We start from the raw sequence: 25,492 nt of genomic DNA, 5'->3' as shown, positions 1-25,492 counted from the left end.
TGTCGTAAAAGGTGCCGTAAAGCGTCACTGTCGTAAAAGGTGCCGTAAAGCGTCACAGTCGTAAAAGGTGCCGTAAAGCACGACTGTCGTAAAAGGTGCCGTAAAGCACGACTGTCGTAAAAGGTGCCGTAAAGCACGACTGTCGTAAAAGGTGCCGTAAAGCACGACTGTCGTAAAAGGTGCCGTAAAGCACGACTGTCGTAAAAGGTGCCGTAAAGCACGGCTGTCGTAAAAGGTGCCGTAAAGCACGGCTGTCGTAAAAGGTGCCGTAAAGCGTCACTGTCGTAAAAGGTGCCGTAAAGCGTCACTGTCGTAAAAGGTGCCGTAAAGCACGACTGTCGTAAAAGGTGCCGTAAAGCACGACTGTCGTAAAAGGTGCCGTAAAGCACGACTGTCGTAAAAGGTGCCGTAAAGCACGACTGTCGTAAAAGGTGCCGTAAAGCACGACTGTCGTAAAAGGTGCCGTAAAGCACGACTGTCGTAAAAGGTGCCGTAAAGCACGACTGTCGTAAAAGGTGCCGTAAAGCACGACTGTCGTAAAAGGTGCCGTAAAGCACGACTGTCGTAAAAGGTGCCGTAAAGCGTCACTGTCGTAAAAGGTGCCGTAAAGCGTCACTGTCGTAAAAGGTGCCGTAAAGCGTCACTGTCGTAAAAGGTGCCGTAAAGCGTCACTGTCGTAAAAGGTGCCGTAAAGCGTCACTGTCGTAAAAGGTGCCGTAAAGCGTCACTGTCGTAAAAGGTGCCGTAAAGCGTCACTGTCGTAAAAGGTGCCGTAAAGCGTCACTGTCGTAAAAGGTGCCGTAAAGCGTCACTGTCGTAAAAGGTGCCGTAAAGCGTCACTGTCGTAAAAGGTGCCGTAAAGCACGACTGTCGTAAAAGGTGCCGTAAAGCGTCACTGTCGTAAAAGGTGCCGTAAAGCGTCACTGTCGTAAAAGGTGCCGTAAAGCGTCACTGTCGTAAAAGGTGCCGTAAAGCGTCACTGTCGTAAAAGGTGCCGTAAAGCACGACTGTCGTAAAAGGTGCCGTAAAGCACGGCTGTCGTAAAAGGTGCCGTAAAGCACGACTGTCGTAAAAGGTGCCGTAAAGCACGACTGTCGTAAAAGGTGCCGTAAAGCACGACTGTCGTAAAAGGTGCCGTAAAGCGTCACTGTCGTAAAAGGTGCCGTAAAGCACGACTGTCGTAAAAGGTGCCGTAAAGCACGACTGTCGTAAAAGGTGCCGTAAAGCACGACTGTCGTAAAAGGTGCCGTAAAGCACGACTGTCGTAAAAGGTGCCGTAAAGCACGGCTGTCGTAAAAGGTGCCGTAAAGCACGACTGTCGTAAAAGGTGCCGTAAAGCACGACTGTCGTAAAAGGTGCCGTAAAGCACGACTGTCGTAAAAGGTGCCGTAAAGCACGACTGTCGTAAAAGGTGCCGTAAAGCACGACTGTCGTAAAAGGTGCCGTAAAGCGTCACTGTCGTAAAAGGTGCCGTAAAGCGTCACTGTCGTAAAAGGTGCCGTAAAGCACGACTGTCGTAAAAGGTGCCGTAAAGCACGACTGTCGTAAAAGGTGCCGTAAAGCACGACTGTCGTAAAAGGTGCCGTAAAGCACGACTGTCGTAAAAGGTGCCGTAAAGCACGGCTGTCGTAAAAGGTGCCGTAAAGCACGGCTGTCGTAAAAGGTGCCGTAAAGCACGGCTGTCGTAAAAGGTGCCGTAAAGCACGGCTGTCGTAAAAGGTGCCGTAAAGCGCGACTGTCGTAAAAGGTGCCGTAAAGCGCGACTGTCGTAAAAGGTGCCGTAAAGCACGACTGTCGTAAAAGGTGCCGTAAAGCGTCACTGTCGTAAAAGGTGCCGTAAAGCGCGACTGTCGTAAAAGGTGCCGTAAAGCGTCACTGTCGTAAAAGGTGCCGTAAAGCGTCACTGTCGTAAAAGGTGCCGTAAAGCACGACTGTCGTAAAAGGTGCCGTAAAGCACGACTGTCGTAAAAGGTGCCGTAAAGCACGACTGTCGTAAAAGGTGCCGTAAAGCACGACTGTCGTAAAAGGTGCCGTAAAGCACGACTGTCGTAAAAGGTGCCGTAAAGCACGACTGTCGTAAATGCGGCCGTAAAGCACGACTGTCGTAAATGCGGCCGTAAAGCACGACTGTCGTAAAAGGTGCCGTAAAGCGAGACTGCCGTAAGAACAGATGCTGTAAAGCGCGACTGTCGCAAAGGGGAGTGTCGTTAAGCCCTTTACCAAAAACTTGGGACACAGTTGTTTAAAGAACTTTATTGTATCTCCCGCTGCACCACGGCTGCCGCGGAGCCGGCCCCAGCCTGCAGGGCGCTGCTGGAGCTCTTTGCTGCACGGGGGACGCCCCAGCGCCCGCCCCGCCCAGCTCCACCCCTTGATGACGCGATCTCCAACGGGACACGCCCCCACCTCCCCGCCGGACCCCGCGGCGCCGGTACCGCAGTCCGGCTTACCCTCACCGCCCCGCCCCCGGCCCCTCCCACCGCTCCCGCCATCCCCGCCTTTGCCGTTCTCCCAGTCCGTGCTGCCGCGGCTCCCGCGGGCCCCGCCCCTCAATCCCGCCCACCGGCGGCCCCGCCCCCTCCTGCCCCCGCCGCTCGCTCCCCGCGAGCGCGGCCGCTCCTGCCGCCCCCCGAGTCCCGCTCGCCCCCTTTGCCGACCCAGCGCCGGTGCTGGCCCGAGTCCCGTCGCTGCCGCCGCGTCTCTGCAGCCCCGTGCGGCTCCCGGATCCGCGGTGCCGAGCCCGCCCGGCGCGGCCCCGCTGCGTCCCGAGCGCCCCCTGTGCGCGCTGCCGCGGGAAGCCTTCCCCCCACCCGGAGCTGCCCGCGGGCCCCGCGGCACGGCAGACACCCCCGGCTGACCCTGTCTCTGCCGCCGTCTCGGCGCCTCCCGCCTCCCGCGATCATCTCCCGCTGACGAAGCCGCCCCGCCACCGCCCGTGGCCGCTTTCCCGCTCCTGCCGCCGCCGCTGCATGGCGGGCCGAGCCTCCCCTTCCCCAGCGCGGCCCCCCCCGCCTCGGAGCTGCTGGATTGCGCGGCTCCGCGGCCTCCTGCGGCCGCGGCCGTCCCGGCGCTCCCTTCCACGGCCGCCGCCGCAGCCCCGGCTCCCGTTCCCGCAGCGCCGCCGCCGCAGCCCCGGCTCCCGTTCCCGCAGCGCCGCCGCCGCAGCCCCGGCTCCCGTTCCCGCAGCGCCGCCGCCGCCGCCCGCCACGGCTCCCCACGCCGCCCTAGTGACGTAACGCACGCATGCGCATTGCTACAAGCCCCGCACCAGCTGCTGCCGGGATCAGCCGCACGCATGCGCAGTTCTACAGCACGGCCCCGCCGCCACTCCGCTCCCCCCCTCGCTTTCTCCGCAGCTTTGGTGCAGCCCGGTCCCGGTTCCGAGCCGCTGCGTGCCGCTGTCCCGCCACAACCGGCATCCCCGTGCCCTGTCCCGCCGCCACCGGGTCTATACACGGCACCGCAGCAGGCGAAACTGCAGCGCTTTGAATGTATCCTTCCGCGTCTCTCCCTCTGCCGGAGCCCTCTCTTCCCCATCACCGAGAGATCCCTCCGCAGCACGTGACGCTGCACAAGCGATCCCCGATATCCCTCCGCGCTTCCGCCTTCCGCACTGCCGGCACCGAGCGGGACTACTTTGCGTCGCGATTCGCCCGCGCAGCCACATCCGCGCACACAAACCGTGCGACGAGGAGGGGCAGGCTGGAATGTGACAGCTGCTTTAATAAATACGGGACAGACAGATAAATTCCATGCAAACACAGAATCCTGTGTTTGAATGGAATTTATGCATCACGTGTGAGGTGTATGAATATACAACAGGTTATTGTTTTTAAGGGTTAATCCTCTGTTAACGTGGGTCCTTTTATGGGACCTGGATGTTCGTAACTCTTTGTGTTTATTGTCTCATATTGTCCTAATCCAAATTGTCCGAATTATTATTACTCTAATTGTATAATAGAGTATTATACAACATACAATATTATTGTATATTGTATTACACAATATTGTATAATATTATTACTCTAATTGTACAATATAATAGTAATTAAATGGTTATTTTTATAACCATTTTATTAGTATTAAACTTGGAAAATTTTAAAAACAAGTGATTGGCGTTTTTCATGGAGAGCCTGGAATATGACAGCTGCTTTAATAAATACAGGACAGGCAGAGAATTATTTTGCCCCGGTAAATACCAACCCTCTGATCCCAACACAAAAGAATTTTGAACAAGAACTGTTCCCAAACAGCTCCAGAATCCCCTCAGTGTTTGGGACAGATTTCTCGACCCAAAATGAGACACTAAACCCTGAAAATTCGCCAGCATTAATCCCAAAATTAGAAAACTCACAAAAATATTTTGATAATTTTCACCCTGGAAGTTGAAATTTTTGATTTTTTTTTTATTCAAATTTTGGGGATTTTGAACCAAAATTTCAGGGTTTGGGGAGTGAAATTTGGGGTTTTTAATGAGAAATTTTGCCTTTTTTAAATTCAATTTTGGGGGGTTTAGGGGCAAAATTTGGGGATTTAAAGGTAAAATTTTGTTTGAGGGTTGGAGCTTTTGCACCTTAGGAACTCTGTAAAATAGGCTTGATTATCCTGATAGTAATAATTGGAGTTTTAGTAGCAGTACCCCGTATAATTCAATGTGTGCAAAGAATTATGAGTGAGACGGTGTCTAATATTTTAGTTGTTCATCAGGACTGGGGAAATGTTGGGGAGGATGAGACAGAAAAGGCTTATAGATATGATTGCCTGGCAAAAGATTTTGAGAATACAGAAACTATAAGCAAGATTGAAATGTTTTTAGTGTTTAAAAAACATGTAACACAGTATGGTGATGTAGTGATTCTTATAAATGGAATTTCCTACAGTATGGAAATGCTGTAGGATTTGTGTCATTGAAACTTCAAAGCGAAACCTCTGCTGATTCAGCTCGTAAAAATCATTTGATGCATAAAATCCAACAGTAATTGTTAAGAAAGAAAGGGGAAGGAGGGAGGGTTGGGAGAGCAGAGGAAGGAGAAAAGGCAACCCAACCCCATAAATGCACACAAGGCAGTTTAACTCTTCCACAAAGCATTTGCACCCTTGTGTGGGGGAGAAAAAAGAAAAAAGTGGATGTGGAAAAAAATTCTGTGGGAGCTGGAATTAAAGATGGAATTGAGAAAAACCATCTCTTTTCCACGTCATCTATCTTGGGTGGAAGCTTCTGGTCCAGCCAGCAGCTTGGGAGCGTCTTCATTTACAATATTCCTTCCTGAAATCTGAAAGCAAATGGAAAAGAGGGTCAGCACACCTGGAGAGAGATTTCAAACCATTCAAAGAAGCACAAAAATATGGATTTTTTAAATAGGGTGAGCAATTGCAGACACCCAGAACCCTGATATCAAAAATCTCCCCCAGTGAGAGAGATTGAGGGTAAATTATTGCCCAGACCCACCCTGCAGGAGAAAATTCCAGAATTCCATCAGGGACAGCTCCTGGGCTCTCCATCCCATCTTGGGGTCATTTCAGCCCCATTTATTAAATCCTCATTGCCCTGAAGTGAGTCATGGAATCCCAGGGCTGATCACAAGAAAAATTCCCATTTGTGCTATGCCCAAAGCTTTTAAAAGCCAAATCTTGTGGAAATCAAGAAAAATTCCCATTTGTGCCATGCCCAAAGCTTTTAAAAGCCAAATCACTGCTTGCATCTTGTGGAAATTGAGAAAAATTCCAATTTGTGCCATGCCCAAAGCTTTTAAAAGCCAAATCACTGCTTGCATCTTGTGGCTCCCTGATGAAAGGATGGGAATGCAGCTGCCCTCTCATTCCTGCTTTTGCCATGAGGTTTCTCATTCCCTTCTGGCCGTGGCTTGGTCACTCACTGATGGGCCGTTCCCATCAGAACAGCCAGCAATTAAAGGGAAGAAAGTGATGATTACCTTTGTCTAAATCAATGTTCTTTGCTGGGCAGCTTCTGGCTTGCTCAGCCTTCTCCTTCAGGATGTTGTTTTTGTAATCTGCGTGAGGGAGGAGCAGAATTCACACAGGATATTAAAATAAAACAAGATTTGGTGAGCAACACAGAGGTGATCAGCCCTTCCTCGCTGTGCTCTGGGCCTGGCACCTGTGATTTCTAGGAATTATTTGTGCAGTTACTCAGCAGGAAAACAGCTCTGAGTTCATTTTAGCCCCTGGCATGAATCAGTTGTGCAAACTTCAGCTCACAGATCTTTCCAGCTCTGGATTGTCTCCTCAAAGCTCACCTGGAGATGACTGAGTTGTGATTATTATTATTAGTAGTAGTAGTCGTAATAATAATAGCAATAATACTAATAATACTAATAATACTAATAATACTACTACTACTACTACTAATAATAATAATAATAATAATAATTTATTAATATATTGATATATACTATAATAATCTGTAATATAGTATTAAAAACATTAAAATTAACATAATAGTATAATATATAATATATATAATATAATATATATAATAATGTAATATATAAATATTACGTTATTATTATTATTATTATTATTATTATTATTATTATTATTATTCCTAGATTTTTGCAGCCCACCCTCTGCAATTCCTTTCTTTACTTCCAATTTTTTTTGTTTGCTGGGGCCTTTACAGCAATTCTTGGGTTTGTCAGCTTTTTCTTTAAAGGTTCTGCCTTTATTGGGGAACAGAAGGTGGAGAAAATGAACTCAGCTAACTCAGGATTCTCCTTACCCAATTTTGGTCAAATAAAGTCCATGCCCACTTCCAGAGGGTAAAGAATGGGTTAAGTCACTTCCAAATATGCAAGTGCCATTGGAAATTTCAGATTTCCAGGGTTGTGACCTGGTTTGGTGCAGGGATACCTACCCAGCCTGATGTCTTCACTTTTGTGTGGGGTCAGATCTGTTGTGTCCACTGTAAATTCTTTAAGGTTCACATCCTTCCTGAAAAGGGAATAAAGGTGGAAAATGGTATTGTCTCATTTTTTAATAACTGGCTTCTTTAACACTTTTCCCCTTAGCTTTTCTAATCCTTTATAGAGAATTTATTTAATTTTTCATTTTTTTCCCCATCTGTTTGTCCTGATCTTAGAACAATGGGCAGCCAATCCCAAAATTTCCTTTTTTTTCCACTTTAATCCTATAAAATAGAGTCTGGAGGAGCCCAGCTCCATGATCTTGGCCCCATTTCCCCCCAGCTCTGTGCATTATTCCTTTCCCCACCGGCTCCCAAGAACATCTCACAGAAACTTCACCCCTCAATCAGATCCTAAAGAGTAACAAGAGGAAATTCAATTACAAATCAGCCCCACAATTTTTTCCTTTTACTTCCTCCTCCTAACCAGATTTCCAGCTGGTTTAGGCTCTTAGCTGAGGAAGAAATTTAAATTATTTCACTTGAATGCATTCTAAACTAAATTAATAATATTTAAATTGATTATACTTACTCTCCATATTTCTAATTAATAATATTACTTATATTAAAATTGATTATACTTACTCTCCATATTTCTTCACGTTGTACTCATAACCTGAGCAGGAGGAAAAAGCAGAATGAGCACTCACAGCCAGTCCAGACCCATTCCCGGGGTTGGTGTTTTTGAGTGGCACCAAAAACCAGTTCTGAGGGGTTTCCAACCCCAAGAACTTCACAAAATCAAAACCTGGACATTTTTACACCACACCAGCCCTGCAAATCCTGGACACCTGAGCTCCCCAGGGTTAAATCCCATTTGTGAAGGGCTTTTTTCTCCCTTCTACAGGAGGTGATGACCTGGAGGTCTTTTCCAACCCCAACAATTCCATAAAATCAAGGCCTGGACACTTTTACACCCCTTCAGCCCTGGAAATTCTGGTCGCCTGAGTTCTCCAGGGATAAATCCCACTTGTGAAGGGTTTTTCTTCTTTTCTATGGAGTAACTCAGCAAATCATGAGTGGGGTACATCCAAAACCTGCACTTGATGACCTTGGAGGTCTTTTCCAACCCCAACAATTCCACAAAATCAAGGCCTGGTATTTTAAAACCACACCAGCCCTGCAAATCCTGGACGTCTGAGCTCCCAAAGGATAAATCCCACTTGTGAAGGGTTTTTCTTCTCCCTTCTGTGGGGCAACTCAGCAAATCATGAGTGGGATGCAGCCAAAGCCTGCATGTGATGACCCTGGAGGTCTTTTCCATGAAATCAAGGCCTGGTATTTTTACACCAGACCAGCCCTGCAAATCCGGGACACCTAAGTTCCCAAGGGATAAATCCCACCTGTGAAGGGCTTTTTTCTCCCTTCTGCACAGCAAATCATGAGTGGGATGCAGCCAAAGCCTGGAGATGATGACCTTGGAGGTCTTTTCCAACCCAAACAACTCCATAAAATCAAGGCCTGCTATTTTTCCACGAAACCAACCTTGCAAATCCTGGACACCTGACGTCCCAAAGGACAAATCCCACTTGTGAAGGGATTTTCTTCTCCCTTCTACAGGATGTGATGACCCTGGAGGTCTTTTCCAACCCCAAACAACTCCATAAAATCAAAGCCTGGACGTTTTTACCCCAGACCAGCCCTGCAATTCCTCCCCCTGGGCAGGTTCCTGGTGTTCCAGAGGGGCTCCCTTCTCCTTTCAGGAATTATCCCAGCATTTCCCTGGGCTCACCTCTGTGCCGGCGCCTGCGGGTGACGAGCGCCACGATGATGAGGAGGACGAGGAAGAGCAGCAGGGTGGCCAGGACGTAGCCCAGCTGCTGGAAGAAGTGCATCCTGCCCTCAGGGATGATGACGTTGATGACATTGTGGCCCCTGACCACGTTGGGATCTGAGGGAAGGAGAACAGGGCGTCACAGGGAGGAATTCTGGATTGCAAGGATTAATCAGTTCCTAAATTATTATTTATTATCATTCCCAGGGTTTAACAGGATCCCTTCCCTGGGATGAGTGATTTCTGGCCATCAGAGTGCTCTTGGAGGGGGAAATTTCAAAGCAAAGCCAGCCCCAAACCTTCCAGAGGGTCCCACAATGCTCAGGGAGGAATTCCGGATTGCAAGAATTAATCAGTGCCTAAATTATGATTTATTATAATTCCCAGTGCCTAAATTATGATTTATCTTAATTCCCAGGGTTTAACAAGATCCCTGGCCATCAGAGTGCTCTTGGAGGGGGGAATTTCAGAGCAAATCCAGCCCCAAACCTTCCAGAGCGTCCCACAATGCCAGGTGGGAATGCTCAAGGAGGAATTCTGAATTCCCAGAATTAATCAGTGCCCAAATTATGATTTATCACAATTCCCAGTGCCTAAATTATGATTTATCATAATTCCCAGTGTTTCACAGGATCCCAGGTGTTCTTGCAGGGGGGAATTTCAGCCCCAAACCTTCCCAAAATTCTCCTCTGGGTCCCTTTCAACACAAACTCCAAACTGCTCTGGCTCCAGCCAGCAGCCCCTCCTTGCCAAGGGTTGTAATTTATGGAGTGGGAAGAGTTTTCAGAGCCAAAAAAATGAGCTTCCTTTGAAATGAAATAAAATCAATAAAACAAATAAACCCCCCCCCCCCCCCAAAAAAAGCAGAGGAAAGCCAAGATTCCATTCCTTTGGAGGGTGCAGCAGGATTTCTGCTCCACAGCACAGGAATGGGGAGCTCAGAACTTTTATGTGGAACATTTTTTCTTTTGCAGATCTCAAATAAATAGGTCAATGTTTTACACATGTAAAGAGGAAGTGACTTCTCTGCTCGGCACATTCAGAGGAATGGACAAAGGCAGGCCAGGCATGGATGGAATCCCACAGGACTCTGCTGGGAGAGGGATTTTTCCTTCAAAATTGAGATGAAGAGATTCCCAAAACGGGGAATTTTCACAGAGAACCAGGCAAGATCAGGATGGAGCCCTTGGGAGAGCCCCTGCTAATTTTCCAGAGGGAATAAGGGCAAAAATGGGGGAAATAATATCTCAAAAATACCCCAAAAACCAGAGCACCCTTCACAGATGTGTCCTGGCACTTCTGGCAGTGCTGGCACTGGGACTGCCTTCAGCTTTTTGGGCAGTTTCCAATGTTTAAAAACCCAGCAAAAATCAAATTAAATCAACCTTCAGAATTTTCACAGATCAGGATGGAGCCCTTGGGAGATCCCCCTGCTAATTACCCAGAGGGAATAAGGGGAAAAATGGGGGAAATAAAATCTCAAAAATACCCCAAAAGCCTTCAGCAGATGTATCCTGACTTTTCTGGCACTGAGATTGCCTCCAGTTTTTTGGGCAGTTTGTTTCCAATGTTTAAAAACACCAACCCAGCGAAAATCAAATTAAATCAACCTTCAACCCCTTCCAGAATTTTCACAGAGCACCAGGCAAGATCAGGATGGAGCCCTCACCTCCCATTCCCTTGGGAATTTCTCTGCAAATTCCCCAGAGGGAATAAGGGCAAACATGGGGGAAATGATATCTCAAAAATAGCCCAAAAGCCACAGCACCCTTCACAGATGTGTCCTGGCACTTCTGGCAGTGCTGGGACTGCCTCCAGGCTTTTGGGCAGCTTGTTTCCAATGTTTAAAAACACCAACCCAGCGAAAATCAAATTAAATCAAGCAAGAGTGGGTGGAAATAAACACTCTGGAACCAGAGCTGATGGTTTGCCAATGCCAACAGCACTCCTAGAAAATCAAAAACCTTGAGCAACGTGCTCTGTTCTGGTGGCCCAGAGCTCCACTCTGCTTTCTGCTGGGATTTCCAGCTCTCCCTGCACACAGAGCTGGAAAAACCATGGGATTTCCACCCTGCCAAGTTGAAAAATATGAATTCAAACCGAGAAAGCCACTTGCAAAGCTGCAAACAGCACATGTGACAGCTCTGCCTGGTCCCACCCCTGGCTCATTATTGCTGCCATAATGAGGTGGTGCCACAGCAAACGCAGGAAATTCTATTCCTGGATTTTTGCTTTCCCACAGAGCTGGGTTTAAACTTCAGGCAAAACTGAGGAGAACGCTGCAAAAACAAAGAGTGGAAATTGAGATTTAATAATTTTGGGCAACGGGATGTGTCCCGTTTGATAAGTGGGGAATCTACCCTGGAAACAAAATCTGGCTTCCATCTGTGGATAAGCTCAAGGGCTGTGTGCAGGAACTCTGATATTTGGATGCTCTGGTCTCCAGCCACCCCTCTCAGCACTGCCTGGATTTTCTGGACACCAACTTTGGCCCCAGGGGAAAAGTTTAGGTCTCTATGACTTGAGAAGGCCAATTTCTTACAGGAGAATAAACCTGTTTAAAAATAAACCTATTTAAAAATGTATGAAATGAATCAAAATTCTGTATTAAACAGCCAATAAATATTAAAACACAATGAATATTTTAAAGTGTTAATAAAGAATTATACCCAAAACACTTAAAAAATATATATATGTTAAACTTGGGGGTTTTGTTTTCTTTTTCTGCCTGAACGAAGTGTGATGGTTTTGAGTTTGGACAGGCTGACAGATGATAGCTCAGTGCAGTGGAAAATATGAAAATTGGTTTATGGCACATACACACACAAAAAAAAAAGAAAAAAAAAGGGTGGAGGAAAGAAAATTCCTGGTGGTTGATTCTGCATGGTCTGGCACCTTGCACAGCACAATCCGTGCAAAGGGGAGAGAAGGAGAAAAACTGAAAAACTCTGCTGGGAAGAGTTGGGACAGCAAAGGCAGGGCTGCATCAACCCCCTGCCCACACCTCCATAAAAGCATGGAGGAAAGAGAGGCAATAAAAAGGGAAAAAAAAATATATATATAAAAATACAACCCAAAGCCAGCCTGTTTGCCTCAGGGCCTGCCAGCAGTGCAGAACTGTCCTGGGGCAGTAAGGAAAGGTGATAGGTGAGAAAAGCAAAATAAATCCTGTGGCAACACTGGGTTAAAAGCTCCATATTGTCTGGTAATGAAGAACCTGTGACTATCCCGAGCTGTGGCTGGCTGCTTGCTCTTGGAAATCTCACAGCCTCTGATGTTTATCTGAGCAATAAATAATTCTTAGTACAATTGTGGTCCCATTCTGTTGGAGCCCTGGGTGTTGAGAAATTCAGACTTTCTGTACAGAAAGACTCTGAGCCCCTGGAGAGCACAGCATTGATCTGAGGCTGTGGAGAAACTTCCAGAATGGAATGATAGAACTGGGATTATGGGTGTGGAGTTGGTTAGAAATGTGTAATATCACGGGGTGGAAAACTGAGAGTTTGGGGTTTTAGAATATAGAAATAAATATGAAGCAAGATGGAGGATTTAGGGTGGAGGCAGGTTGTTCTTCTTTACCTTTTTCTTCCTTCTTCTCCATGGGTTTGGGTGGTTTTGTGTAATTGGACAGAAAACTCCACATAACAGGCTCTGAGTGATCAGTTATTGGGTTAAAAGGAAAATAATTTAGGTCTCATTTCTTAATTGGATAGTTTATAGTTAAAAGGCCTAGTAACAAAAGATAGCGGCCATTTTGCGCCTCGTTTAATGAAAGACTGCAGAACTCATGATTGTAAGGCTGCAACATTGATAAGAAATAATAATACACCCGAATCTGAATGCAAGCCATCACCTCAAATGCCTTCAGTCCCAACCTTGATGGAGGCAGACAAAGCAAGCTGAGAACCCACAGCATGCCTTTAAATTAATGTGATGATTGCAGCAGTGCCCACCTCTACAGGGACAGCAGGGACCACTCACCTGCAGGGACTTGCAGGGACCGTGATGTTCTCCACCTTCAGTTCCCATCTCCACAGGGACACCACTCACCTGCAGCAGGGACTGTGGTGTTCACCACCTCCAGTGTCCAACTCTACAGGAACACCAGAGGCCATTCACCTGGAGAAGGGACCATGCTGTGCCTGGTGATGTTCAGCACCTTTAGTTCCCATCTCTACAGGAACACCACTCACCTGCAGCAGGGACCTGATGGGACCATTCACCTGCAGGGACCTGCAGGGACCGTGATGTTCTCCACCTTCAGTTCCCATCTCTACAGGAACACCAGAAGCTACAGGAACACCACTCACCTGCGGCGGGCACCGTGATGTTCACCACCCTCAGCGCCCATCTCTACAACGACACCACTCACCTGCGGCGGGCACCGTGATGTTCACCACCCTGCTGTCCCTCTGCGGCTCGGTGACGGCCAGGTGGTAGATCCTGCGCTCGTGCAGCCCGCAGTAGTGGTGGTGCAGGTGGCACGAGTAGGTGCCCTCGTCGGCGCTCTCCAGGCCCGAGATGCGCAGCGAGAAGTCCCCGAGGCCGAAGGCTCCGCGGCTCACGTTCATCTTCTGCCTCAGGAACTGGGGCCCGTAGGAGCGGCGCTCGCCGGACGCGTACAGATCCACCAGGCGGTCGGCGCGGTCCTGGGGCACGCCCGGGGGCTGCCGGTCCCAGTGCACCACCTGCTGCTCCTCCTCGCTGTGCCGCTCCGTCCAGATGTGCTGGCGGTTCACGCACGGCAGCGTCACCGTGCTGCCCTCCGGGGCCACCAGCACCGGCTTCTCGCCGTCCCAGTACTCGCCGGGCTCCTCGTCTGTGGGGAACACAACCTGGAATGGGTTTGCTCCCTTTGCTCCGCCGGTTTTGCCCCAGCTGTCCTTTTTCCCCCCCACAATATCTACTTAAATTTCCTTCACGGGATGCTTTTTGTAGGCTGAGCTAGAACAGAGGCTGGGCAGAATTAAAGAATAAAGCAGGGATTTTTTAAAAGGGTCTCCTCCATGGATCCACCTTGGGTAGCACGAGAGTCTGGAGGGGAACACAACCTTGGAATGGGTTTGCTCCACCAGTTTTGTCCCACCTGTCCTGTTTTTCCAACATAATTGACTTAAGTTTCCTTCCTGTGATGGTTTGTGAAGGCTGACTTAGAACAGACTAGACAGATTTAAAGAATAAAGCAGGGATTTATGGAAAGGATAAAGGATCCCCCTTGGGCAGCACAAGAGCCTGGAGGGGAACACAGCCTTGGAATGGGTTTGCTCCACTACAGAGAAAAAGGAGGAAAAATCTGGGAGATGGGAAGAGGAAAACACACTTCAACCTGAGCAGCAGCTTCTTGGAAATATTTGGAGGGATGCCTTCTGAAAGCTGGTCTAGAACAGAGACTGGACAGAGTTACAGAATAAAGCAGGGATTTATGAAAAGGATCTCCTCAATGGATCCACCTTGGGCAGCACAAGAGCCCAGCCAGGGCTGCACCCAGGATGAACTAAAATGGTCCCAAAATGAACCAAAATGCTCCCAAGAAATGGATGATTGGTCACAAAATTATAAGTTCCGCTCCATTTGCATCTTGGAGTGAATTGTCCCATCCCAGCTTTAGCCCCTGCAGTCCCATCCTTGTTTTTCTCTCTCCAGCCCACGGTGTTTGTGCTCCTGGGCTGAGATTTGGATCATTTGTCCTTGGTGCCCAGCTGGAGCAGGAATTGTTTTGTCTCCCTGCTCTGTGCACAGAGCTCAGCATGCCCTGATGTGAAGCCCAGACTCACACACTAAAGCAGCACAGAATGTGAAAAATAAAAAAAGCCAAAACCTGAGGCACCACCCAGGTTTCCTTTTCTTGGCAAAAATCAGCAAAATTTTAGGCCAATTTGCTGTTGCATGCGTGGACGCAGGCGATGCAAAATTCCCACTCAACACCAAGTGTCAAGGACAGCCAGAGACACCTGAGATTGCTCCCACACCCTGGAATTCTGAATTCCAAGTGTCAAGGACTCCCAGAGACACCTGAGATTGCTCTCATGAAATCCTAAAACTCCCCAAGATTGAAATCCTATAACACACCCCCTCCCAAAATCTTAAAAGGTTAAAATCTTAAAAGTGCCACATGGCACAGCCTGAACATGCACTAACATTAACAACCCTGGCTTTTTCACATTTATTTCAGCAGTTATTAAAAAAAAAAAAAACTTTATCCTCTAACATCCTTGGCCATTTCATGAGCCGAGGCCACTTTCTCCTCCTCCTAACTCAGAGTTAATCTCCTGCTTCAGAGAGCAGGAAGCAAATTCCCTTCACAGGCTAAGAATGGAACGAGGATCTTCATCCCAATCCCCTGAGCAGGAAATGCTTTCCTACCCACAAAGGCCCTAATTACTGGAGGAGCTGCTCTGATTTTGGCTCTTGAAAAAGGAATAACAGAGGAAGCCAGAGCACGGAGGAGCAGCTTGGGGCTCTCTGGGTGTTTTTATTGCAGCAGAGGAGATGCACTCCCAGCCCAGCAGCTCCACTGGTGTCACCCAGAGGTTTAAATGGATTTTTCAGGGGTGCCTGTGCGGGTGGGTGGGAATCCCTGCAGCTGCCAACAGCTGGATGCTAGAGCTGGGCTTAAGGTGGGGTGGGGTTTAAGTACAGACTGGATAGGATAAGCTCAGCAGCAAGAGAACTGGCTGGTCCTTGTGGCTGGGATGAGGGTGGGGATTGTCACCAGGGTGGGACTGTCACTAGGAGGGGAATTGTCACCAGGGATGTGCTGCTGCTACAGCAGGGACAGTTTGGTAATGACCAAGAGCAAACACTGAGCTGAGCAGGCCAAGGAAAATGAGATTTTTGTAAATAAACCCTCTGAAAACCAGCAAAGCAGGCAGCAAACAGGACAAGGAGCTCCAGGTTTTCCTGCTGCTGCTTCCCAAGCCTCCTGTGGCACCTGTAAAACCAGAACTGTCCCCACACCCACCTCTCTTGGCGATGACCAGCTGGACTTTCACAGTCTCGTACAAGTGGCAGTAGTGGTGGTGAAGGTTGCAGGAATATGTGCCTGCATCACTCTCTGCCACACCTGGAGAGCAGGGAAAAGAGGGGAATTCAGTGGTTTATACTGAGACAATGATGATTTGTGTCAGTTTCCCAAATCCTTGATGTAAACAACTTCATTCTAAGCCATCCTTATCACCTGGGTGGGTTAAGCAGAGATAAATCATCTCACCCAATATAATGATTTGGTCACCGAATGAAATTAGGAATTGATTTGCTCTTCTGAGCAGAAATTTGTGTATTTCTTGTGAGTAGAAATGTATTTCTATTAACAGGTAGAAAGAGGAAGCTGGTTTGGGTTTAGCTGCGAGCAGGCACAGGAACAATGACTATGGAGTGTTTATAGTTCAGGAACTGAGTCACAACCAAAGGGCCACAAAAAGCCCAGGTGGCTTTCAGGTTGTTACAAATCCTCTTTCACTGAGATTGCTCCCAAACCCTGAATTCCAAGTGTCTCCCCCACCCCCCTGGGCAGCTCCAAACTCTAAAATTCCTCCTGAGAATTCGACTTATTAACCTGATATTCACAGAATGACCAGGTTGGAAGAGACCTTAGAGATCATCAAGTCCAACCCAGGCCCTAACACCTCAATCACCTGTTTATCAAAAACCATCCTGCGAACCACCCATTCCCACCAAAACCCATCGAGGAGGGGTGAAAAAACCTCCCCACCTTTGATCACCAGCGAGAAATTCCCATCTGCAAAGGCGTTCTCGGGCATGAGGATCCTGCCCTGGTTGTAGGAGCTGTAGACACGCTGGTCCCCAGCCGAGTACATGTCGCAGAGCCTCTCCATCCTGCCGTCCCCAAAGTAGGAGCTGAGCAGGTCCCAGTGCACCACGCGCTGCCGGTCGTTCAGGCGGTCCTGGGTCCACACCATGCGGTGGCTCTTGCAGGGCAGCACGGCCTGCGAGCCCAGGGCTGCACTGATGTTCAGCACCGACACCACCACGCTGCTGGAGGGGTTGGAGGCGTCAGCTGGGACTGGAAAAAACAGCAGGGAAATGAGTTGTGGGGTTACGGAGTTAATGGGGCGGGAACGAGCGGCTGGAGTCTCTACGCGGTTTTTGATTCAGCATGGAGCGATGTTGTGGAGAATCCTGAGCTGGAAGGGACCCCAGGAATCTCTGATCCAACCTTAACCCTGCACAGACACCCCAACAACCCCACTTTGTGCATCCCTGAGAGTGGCATCCTCCAGCTCTTGGGGTTTGGCTCTTGGACCATGCCCGGGTCCACACCACGCGGTGGCTCTTGCAGGGCAGCACGGCCTGCGAGCCCAGGGCTGCACTGATGTTCAGCACCGACACCACCACGCTGCTGGAGGGGTTGGAGGCGTCAGCTGGGACTGGAAAAAACAGCAGGGAAATGAGTTGTGGGGTTACGGAGTTAATGGGGCGGGAACGAGCGGCTGGAGTCTCTACGCGGTTTTTGATTCAGCATGGAGCGATGTTGTGGAGAATCCTGAGCTGGAAGGGACCCCAGGAATCTCTGATCCAACCTTAACCCTGCACAGACACCCCAACAACCCCACTTTGTGCATCCCTGAGAGTGGCATCCTCCAGCTCTTGGGGTTTGGCTCTTGGACCATGCCCGGGTCCACACCACGCGGTGGCTCTTGCAGGGCAGCACGGCCTGCGAGCCCAGGGCTGCACTGATGTTCAGCACCGACACCACCACGCTGCTGGAGGGGTTGGAGGCGTCAGCGGGGACTGGAAAAAACAGCAGGGAAATGAGTTGTGGGGTTACGGAGTTAATGGGGCGGGAATGAGCGGCTGGAGTCTCTACGCGGTTTTTGATTCGGTTTCAAGACATGGGACAATGTCATGGAGAATCCTGAGCTGAAAGGGACCCAGAAATCACTGATCCAACCTTAAACCTGAACAGACACCCCAACAGCCCCACTCTGTGCATCCCTGAGAGTGCCATCCTGGAGCTCTTGGACCATGGAGTTAATGGGGTGGGAAGGAGCTGCTGGAATCTCTGCGCGGTTTTTGATTCGGTTTCAAGACCAGCATGGGGCACTGCCATGGAGAATCCTGAGCTGCAAGGGACCCAGAAATCTCTGATCCAATCTTATCCCTGCACAGGAACTCCAACAATCCCACTCTGTGCATCCCTGGGAGGGATCCAAATGCTCCTGGAGATCATTCCCTGGGGAGCCTGGGCAGTGCCCACTCAGGGGGAAGGACCTTTTCCTAATAAATTAAACTTTAAACCACAGATTTCATTCATGTCTGTTATCAGGACTGCACACTCGAGCTGTCCTACCCACCCTTCCTAATCCTGAGCCCCAGTTTAATGCAGGTTTAGGGACACCAGTGCATGGGATGGATAATCCATGGAATTTAGGAATGGAAGCCCCTGTTAGGAATGAAAGCCATGGAATCAGGGGCCCTCTCACCCCTCTCATGATCACAAAGCCTGGCACATTTAGAGATGCCACTCACCTGAATATGAGCCCACAGAACCTGTAAAAAGCAGAAAATAAAGAGTGTCACTGACAACAAAAGGATAAAAAGGCCACAAACACACTCCAAGCCAGCAGCCTCTGGTATTGCTCCATCTATTTCCCCTTCCTTGCTAATGCTGATGTTTATATCTGAATGTTTACATCCATTTCCCACTCCAGCCACACTCTTTGTCTGCACAGTTAATTAATTCTGTGTCACAATTAATGAATTCTGTGATACTCTGGATGCAGCAGCTCCCTCCAACCCACACGACTCTGATCCACACAGGAGGAACTCTGCCAGAGATTATCCAATTCCTCTGATTCTGAGGAACTTTGCCAGAACTGAACCAATTCCTCTGATTCTGAGGAATTTTGCCAGGGATGATCTAATTCCTCTGATTCTGCATTTCTCTGCTCCAGCCCCTCCTGCTCCTCGTGTGGGAAGGGTCCAGAAGGTCTCCTGGCATCAGGATTTGTATATTCCCAACACAACACCACCATTCACCTCCCCACCCAGCCAAACCCATCAAAAGTCACAGGAGGTTTTGTCCTGCTAATGTCAGAGGCACAAAGTCCTCCAGACAAAGACTATATTTTTATTTTATTGTTTTTTAGCCCTGGAATTTATGAATTTCAAATTAAACTCCAGACTTTGGATATTTTAGCACACCCCCAAGTGCTGAGAATTAATTTTATTTTTCCTCTTTTTCTATCACAAAGCACTGGGCAGCAGAGAACAAAAAAAATGAGCGGCGCTCTCTGTTGAACTGCCAGCTCAAAGGCACTTCAAACAGGAGGGTTTTTCCTTAAAATAGGAGGAAAAGTGCCTTTTCCTTAAAAAGGCACTTCAAATAGGAGGGGTTTTTTCCTTACATTTAAAATCTCAGCATCACAAAGAGAAAAATCAAACCTTGGACAAGGTCTGTGCTCTCTGTCTATAAGAGACACCACAATTCCATCATTTGATTGTTTCTCATGATAGGCTGCAAAATGTGTCAGCAAGTCAGGACTTTAGATTTGGCTTAGAAAAACAAAAGAATTATTTAAAAATCCCTTCCACAGCACCAAATCAGCCAGGAAAAATCGGTGTCCAGGTAACGTCCTGTGAACGGGTGCGGTTTGCCCCGGGGCCAGGCGACAATGTCGCGACATGAACGGCGATTTGGGAGCTGGGGAATGGTGTCTGAGCTGCTTCCAAGCCCTGCCCCAAGGACAAATGGATTCGGTGGGGCAGAAACATCCTCTGCTGGCCCAGGAGAGGAATGAAGGCATTGACTGCTCTCCTCTGCTAATGGGAAAAACACGGAGCAGCACGGAATTGACCACAATATTCAGGAATGCAGCACTGGAAATCCAAAAAGCTCTGAGCTCACATCAGCACCTGGTTCTGCACCTTTTTGGAGCCCGGCACCTCTGACCTGCAAGGGCAAGGAATTTCCCCTTTCCATTTCCATTTCCTTTCAATTTCCTTCAAGTTCCATGGGATGGGGAATCACTTTGTCTTCTCTGGGTGATGTAACCACAAAAAAAAAAAAAAAACCCAACAAAAAACAACAACAAAAAACCCCAACAAAAGCCGATTCTGTGCTGTGCCCTGTGCTGACTCAGCAGGATCCCAGAGATACTCTGTGGTCCCGCAGTAAAAAAGAGGAAAGCAGCCTGGAAAACGATTTCTTAATCCCTTGTAAAAGCCAGAGCCAGCTCTTACTCCTTGAATCCCATCCATTTTTTATGTGAAGAATTAAGGCACAAAAAAAAAAAAAACTAAAAAAAAAAAAAAAAAAAAAAAAAAAAAAAACCCAAAAAAAACCCCAAAAAGACCCAAAAAACTGTGGGCAAACTAGGAGCAAAAGGCTGGGGCTGTGAAAGATGTGTGACATGCTCAGAGCTCCCTGGAGCAGGGCAAGGACAGAAAATTGTCCCCTGAGCCCTGTCTGGACGATGCTGGGCTGATCTCCCTCCTGGGACCCTCTTTCACACTGGGGAATGCAAAACAACCAGAGCAGAAAAGGAAAAGTTCTCCCCCAAATCTGTGTGTGCCAAATTCCTCATTTCCCCCAAAATCCCTGTGTTTGTAGGGGGTTTAATGGGCTCTGTGGGGTCATTACACAATTATGTGTAAATTATAAAAAAATTATGGCAAAAGCAGCAGCCGGTGCCACCAGGCTGTCCCCAAACCCTCTGGGGGTGGCAGTGGCTCCATCCTGACTCTTTGGGGGGGGCTGAGAGGCCCTGATGGATTTTTTTTGGTGACATAAATGAGTCCAGGTTTTTTTAAAACCAGTGAGAAATGACCAGGAGAAACATCTGGGCTCATCTGGAAGGGAGATGTGGTGAGCAAACAGCTGATCCCAAACTGCTCCCAGCCCAGCCTGCAAGACTTTTCAGTAAAACCGAATTTCCCCTCAAAGCCAGGCTTTGAAATGGGATTTTTTTTCTCTCTAAATCTCGGTGTTTATTTTTTGAAGGCTTCCTGGGAGAGCTTTCCCAGCAGCAGGCTCTGCCACTTCCCAAAAGGATGCCAGAGCCCTGAAACACCAAACCAGCCCCAGCAATTGCTGCCCTCCCTGCAGGTGGGAACACGCAGAGATCAGGAATGTGCTGCCTCTGCAGAAAGGAGAATCCTTGTGGCTGTGCGTGAAAAATGTGTATTTTTATTATTGGCTTTTGGCAAATATTAAAGTGAATGTTATGTGTGTTGTGTTAGAAAGTGATGCTGTGCTAATTGTCTTGAGTAGTGTGTTAAATATAGTTTTAGGTTATAGAAAATGTTAAAATAGAAACGATGCTATGTAGGATACTTTTTAAAAGGAAGGGTTGCAGGGAGAGAGCAGCCACGGGACACCTGAATCTTTCAGAGAAAGAGAATTTATTGCTCCACTATCAGAAAAAATGAATTTCTTCCTGCCTTAAAGGCGCTGTTAGGATTGGAAGGAAGAAGTTGATGATGACCAAACAGAATCCTGTGTTTGAATGGAATTTATGCATCACTAATGAGGTGTATGAATATGCAACGGGCTGCTGTTTTTAAGGGTTAATCCTCTGTTAACGTGGGTCCTTTATCGGGCTTGTGCTGCCCAGAAAAAGGTACCCGTACTGTCTGTAACTTTTTGTCTTTATTGTCTCATATTGTCCTAATTCAAATTGTCCAAATTATTATTACTCTAATTGCATTACTATCTTATAACCATTTCATTACTAATTAACTTTTAAAATCTTAAAAACAAGTGATTGGCGTTTTTCGCATGTGCAAGGAGCCAATCGCCAGCTGGGGCACAGTCAGGATCCCTCAGAGGTCTGCCCCAGCTTTTCTGGGATTTTTGCAGAGTTTTAACTTTAGAAATCCTCCCCTGGCTGCAGGCCCGCGGGATGGTTTTGCAGAGCCGTTCCAAACACGGAGCTGGGCCATTAACGCTTGAGTGAGTGGCGATTGCTGTGCAGGAGGGGTGACAGATTTCCTCAGAGCATAGATTTCTCCCTCCCCGTCCTCGTTATTGAGTGATATCAACAAATAAATAAATAAATAAATAAATAAATAAATAAATAAATAAATAAATAAATAAATACATTATATCTTTTATATATTTCTATATAATATATATTTTATATTTCATATCATATATATTATATACATTTCATATATTAAATATAGAGTGATATGTATATATTTATATATATTATATATTTATATATATTATATATAATCGAGTAATATATATTTATATTTATTTATATATTATATCTATAATCAAGTAATATATATTTATATTTATTTATCTGTATTATATAGAATATATATAATATCTATTTTATAAATTATATAAATAATTGAGTGATATACATTTATATTTCTATTATTTCTAGATTTATATATTATATATAATTTAGGAATATATTTATATTTATTTATATAGTTATATATTATATAAATTATATATTTTATATTATATATATAATTTATACATATATACATATATATCTCTCACTCAATAATGAGGATAGGGAGGGGGAAAATCTGTGCTGTGAGGAAATCTGTGCTGTTATATATATATATTTATATAATTATATATAATTATTTATAGAATTATATGTATAATTGAGTTATATAGATTTATATTTATTTATATATTATATATTATATATAATTTAGGAATATATTTATATATATTTATATAGTTATATATTATATAAATTATATATTTTTATATTATATATATAATTTATACATATATATATATATCTCAATAATGAGGATAGGGAAGGGGAAAATCTGTGCTGTGAGGAAATCTGTGCTGTTATATATATATTTATATAATTATTTATAGAATTATATATATAATTGAGTTATAGATATTTATATTTATTTATATATTTATATATTATATATAATTTAGTAATATATTTAAATTTATTTATATAGTTATATAGAATATAAATTATATATTTGTTATATTATATATATATATATCACTCAGTAATTAGGATGGGGAGGGGGAAAATCTGTGCTGTGAGGAAATCTGTGCTGATATATATATATATATATATATATATATATATAAATAAATAAAACCTGATTTGAGTGGTCTCAAACCTCAGAGTGCTCCCAGACAAACCCAAAATGCCCCTGAGGCTGTGTCAGAGACCATCCCTGCTCAGGTGGCACCTCTGGCTCTGCAGCAGCCCAGCCCGACCTGCTCCTCCTGCCCTGGCTGCTCTGCCAAACCTCACTGGGACTCACCGGGCTGGTTGGAGCTCCTGGAGCACACAGCTGTGGGCTCGCCTCCTCATCATCACCCTCCTCCTCCTCTTTAACCCCACAGCCCAGATTTCTGAGCCTTTTTGTCCCCATGACTGATGCCATCCCTTGCCAGCCTTGCCCTGGGGCATTGCAGAAATGCCCGGTGACATGGAAGGTGGATTAATGAGGGGGCAAAGGGAGAATTCCTCACCTGATTCCTCACCTGATTCCACAGGGAATGGTTTCTGTGCCGGAGGGATCACAGATTTCCTCACAGCACAGATTTCCCCCCTCCTCATCCTCATTATTTAGTTATAACCTGATTTGGGTGGGCTCAAACCTCCGAGTGCACCCAGGTCAATCCAAAATGCCCCTGAGGCTGTGTCAGAGACCATCCCTGCTCAGGTGGCACCTCTGGCTTCTCCTCCTCCTCTCTAACCCACCCCACCCCCGGATTTCTGAGCCTTTTGTCCCCATGACTGATGCCATCCCTCGCCAGCTCCTCAGCCTTGCCCTGGGGCATTGCAGAAATGCCCGGTGACGTGGAAAGTGGATTAATGAGGGGGCAAAGGGAGAACTCCTCACCTGATTCCACCCCAGTGCTGAGGAGCTGAGGGGCTCAGGTGTCAACCACAGCCTATTAAAGGGGCTGGGAAGGCCAGGGGGTCACCGATCCCCCCAAAAAATCTCATTTCCTACTCCTTTCTTGCACACTGCTACCCAAAAGTGAAATCTGTGTGTGTCTTTATGCTGACAAGAGGAAAAGAAACCCAAAAACCACAAATCCTTTTTTCTTCCTTGCTCTGAACCCTCTCACACTCCCCCCCCCCCCACAAGCTGTTTCTGCTTCTTCAAACTTAAATAAAATAATGTTAAATCTATAAATCTGACTCTGAAAGCTTTGCTGTGCTCACAGGCAAGTTATTGGGTTTGAATCTGCTGATAGGGAAAAACAAAATTGCACAAACATGCTGAACAGAGCTCCAACAACCTCAAACATTTTTCCATTCTCTCTCCAAAAACGCAGAGAGGAAACCTCGGACTCCCTCCCCTGCCCAGATGAAAACAGAGCAAATTTAGGAATCTGAACAAAATCTCACAAAGATGACACTTCAAAATCTTGTAAATCTGAAATAAAAACAAATAACAGCACAGCAGCAGCCCAGAGCTTACTTTGCTGAAGCAGAATCTGCCACAGGAGGAGTTTCACCAGTTGCTCCATTTCTTCCTTTGGCTCCTCGGGAGTTTTCGCCTCTCTCAAAAAACAACTTCAACGCTTCTCTTTTTTTGTCCCCTTTAACTTTCTTTTCTGTGGCTGGAAAACACGACGAGCTCATCAGTTTGCATCCCCAGGGCTGAGGGCAGCCCAGATGGAGCAGCTTTTACCCCACCTCCTTCCCTTCCCCGACACTTTCTGCAGATCCCTCCCTCCCTCGCTCTGACATCGAACCCACAAAACAAATCTCTTCTCCCTCCCCCTAGGGATGGAACCAATTTTCCTGGTGCTTCACTGGATCCAGCTGTTGCTGCCTTTGTCTGACACTTCTCCACGCTGGGTTTGTGCTGCTGCTGCCTTCAGTGGGGTTTTGATGTCCTCATATGGTTTTACTTCCAGCTCCAGTCTCCAAAGACAGCCTAGAAAATAATATTTACCCTGTGCTGTGATTTGTAAGCGAGGGCTGGGTGTTTGCAGGAAAATTAAAGTCAAGAAATGGAGTATAAAATAGGAAATAAAGTAGCTGCTGCTAGGATATTAAAAGTAAAATTATATATTATAAGGAAATTAAAATATGGTGGATTTTTATGTTTTCTCACATTCTGTTGTCAGGTTGTTGTTGTTATGGTTAACACCATTTAGTGGATTGGATTTGTTGGATTTTATTCAATCAAATTAATCATCAAGTGAAGAAAGGGAATTAAAACTCGTTGTCCCTTAAATGTCTGTGGGATTCCATCAGAGAACTTACAAACAAAAGTCAGGAGCCTTCCCATGGGATCCATGAGCATAAACTTAATTGCCACACTGGAATTTTTCCTGCTGACATTTTTCTGTCTCTCTGCTCCACCAGAAAATGGATTCCCTCTACCCCAGAGGGGGAAGAGTTTCAGGAAAGAGGAGAGAATTATAATTATAATTGTAACAACCCCTTAAATAAACATTTCAATAATTGCACGCTGCAACAAGGGAAACTTTGGGAGCATCCAGATCAGAACTTCAGCCAGCCCAGGATCCTGTCTGCATCATCAGACAGAACCAGACACTTCCAAACAAATTCCAAGAAACTGAAGCTATTATTATTATTAGATAATGTGACCATGACAAAAAAAAAAAAAAAATAAAGCAGCCTGCTGTTAACTCCACATTGTCCAAGCCAGATCCAGTTTGTTTCTAGGGAAAAATCCTGAAATAATCTTCAGATAAAAAGAAAAGTTTGCTTGGAAATTCCAATTCTGACATTTCTATGAAGGGAGGAGGTTTGGGGGTGATGGGATGGGAACAGCCCCACCTGGGTGTGAACAAAACCCCACCCTGATCCCATCTGCTCCCCTTTTCCAGCCTCAGG

General features: G+C 46.5%; 1 protein-coding gene across 1 annotated transcript; it reads right to left on the bottom strand.

Annotated features, from left to right (window-relative positions):
• Nucleotides 1–4,192: 4,192 nt before the first annotated feature.
• Nucleotides 4,193–24,334, bottom strand: MXRA8 (matrix remodeling associated 8). The gene is made up of 10 exons (XM_058818748.1): nt 24,102–24,334; nt 18,186–18,206; nt 16,408–16,719; nt 15,658–15,759; nt 13,069–13,515; nt 8,655–8,813; nt 7,508–7,538; nt 6,875–6,951; nt 5,934–6,011; nt 4,193–5,273 (listed from the first exon to the last, which is right to left on the bottom strand). The coding sequence occupies exons 1-10, from the start codon at nt 24,148–24,150 to the stop codon at nt 5,248–5,250; spliced, it is 1,302 nt and encodes a 433-aa protein (XP_058674731.1). The 5' UTR covers nt 24,151–24,334; the 3' UTR covers nt 4,193–5,247.
• Between the last annotated feature and the right edge of the window lie 1,158 nt (nt 24,335–25,492).

The sequence above is a fragment of the Ammospiza caudacuta genome, chromosome 22 (genome assembly GCF_027887145.1).
Source record: "Ammospiza caudacuta isolate bAmmCau1 chromosome 22, bAmmCau1.pri, whole genome shotgun sequence".
In the NCBI taxonomy this organism is placed as follows: domain Eukaryota; kingdom Metazoa; phylum Chordata; class Aves; order Passeriformes; family Passerellidae; genus Ammospiza; species Ammospiza caudacuta.
The sequence above is the reverse complement of the archived record's forward strand: the minus strand, read 5'-3'. Positions and strand labels throughout refer to the sequence as shown.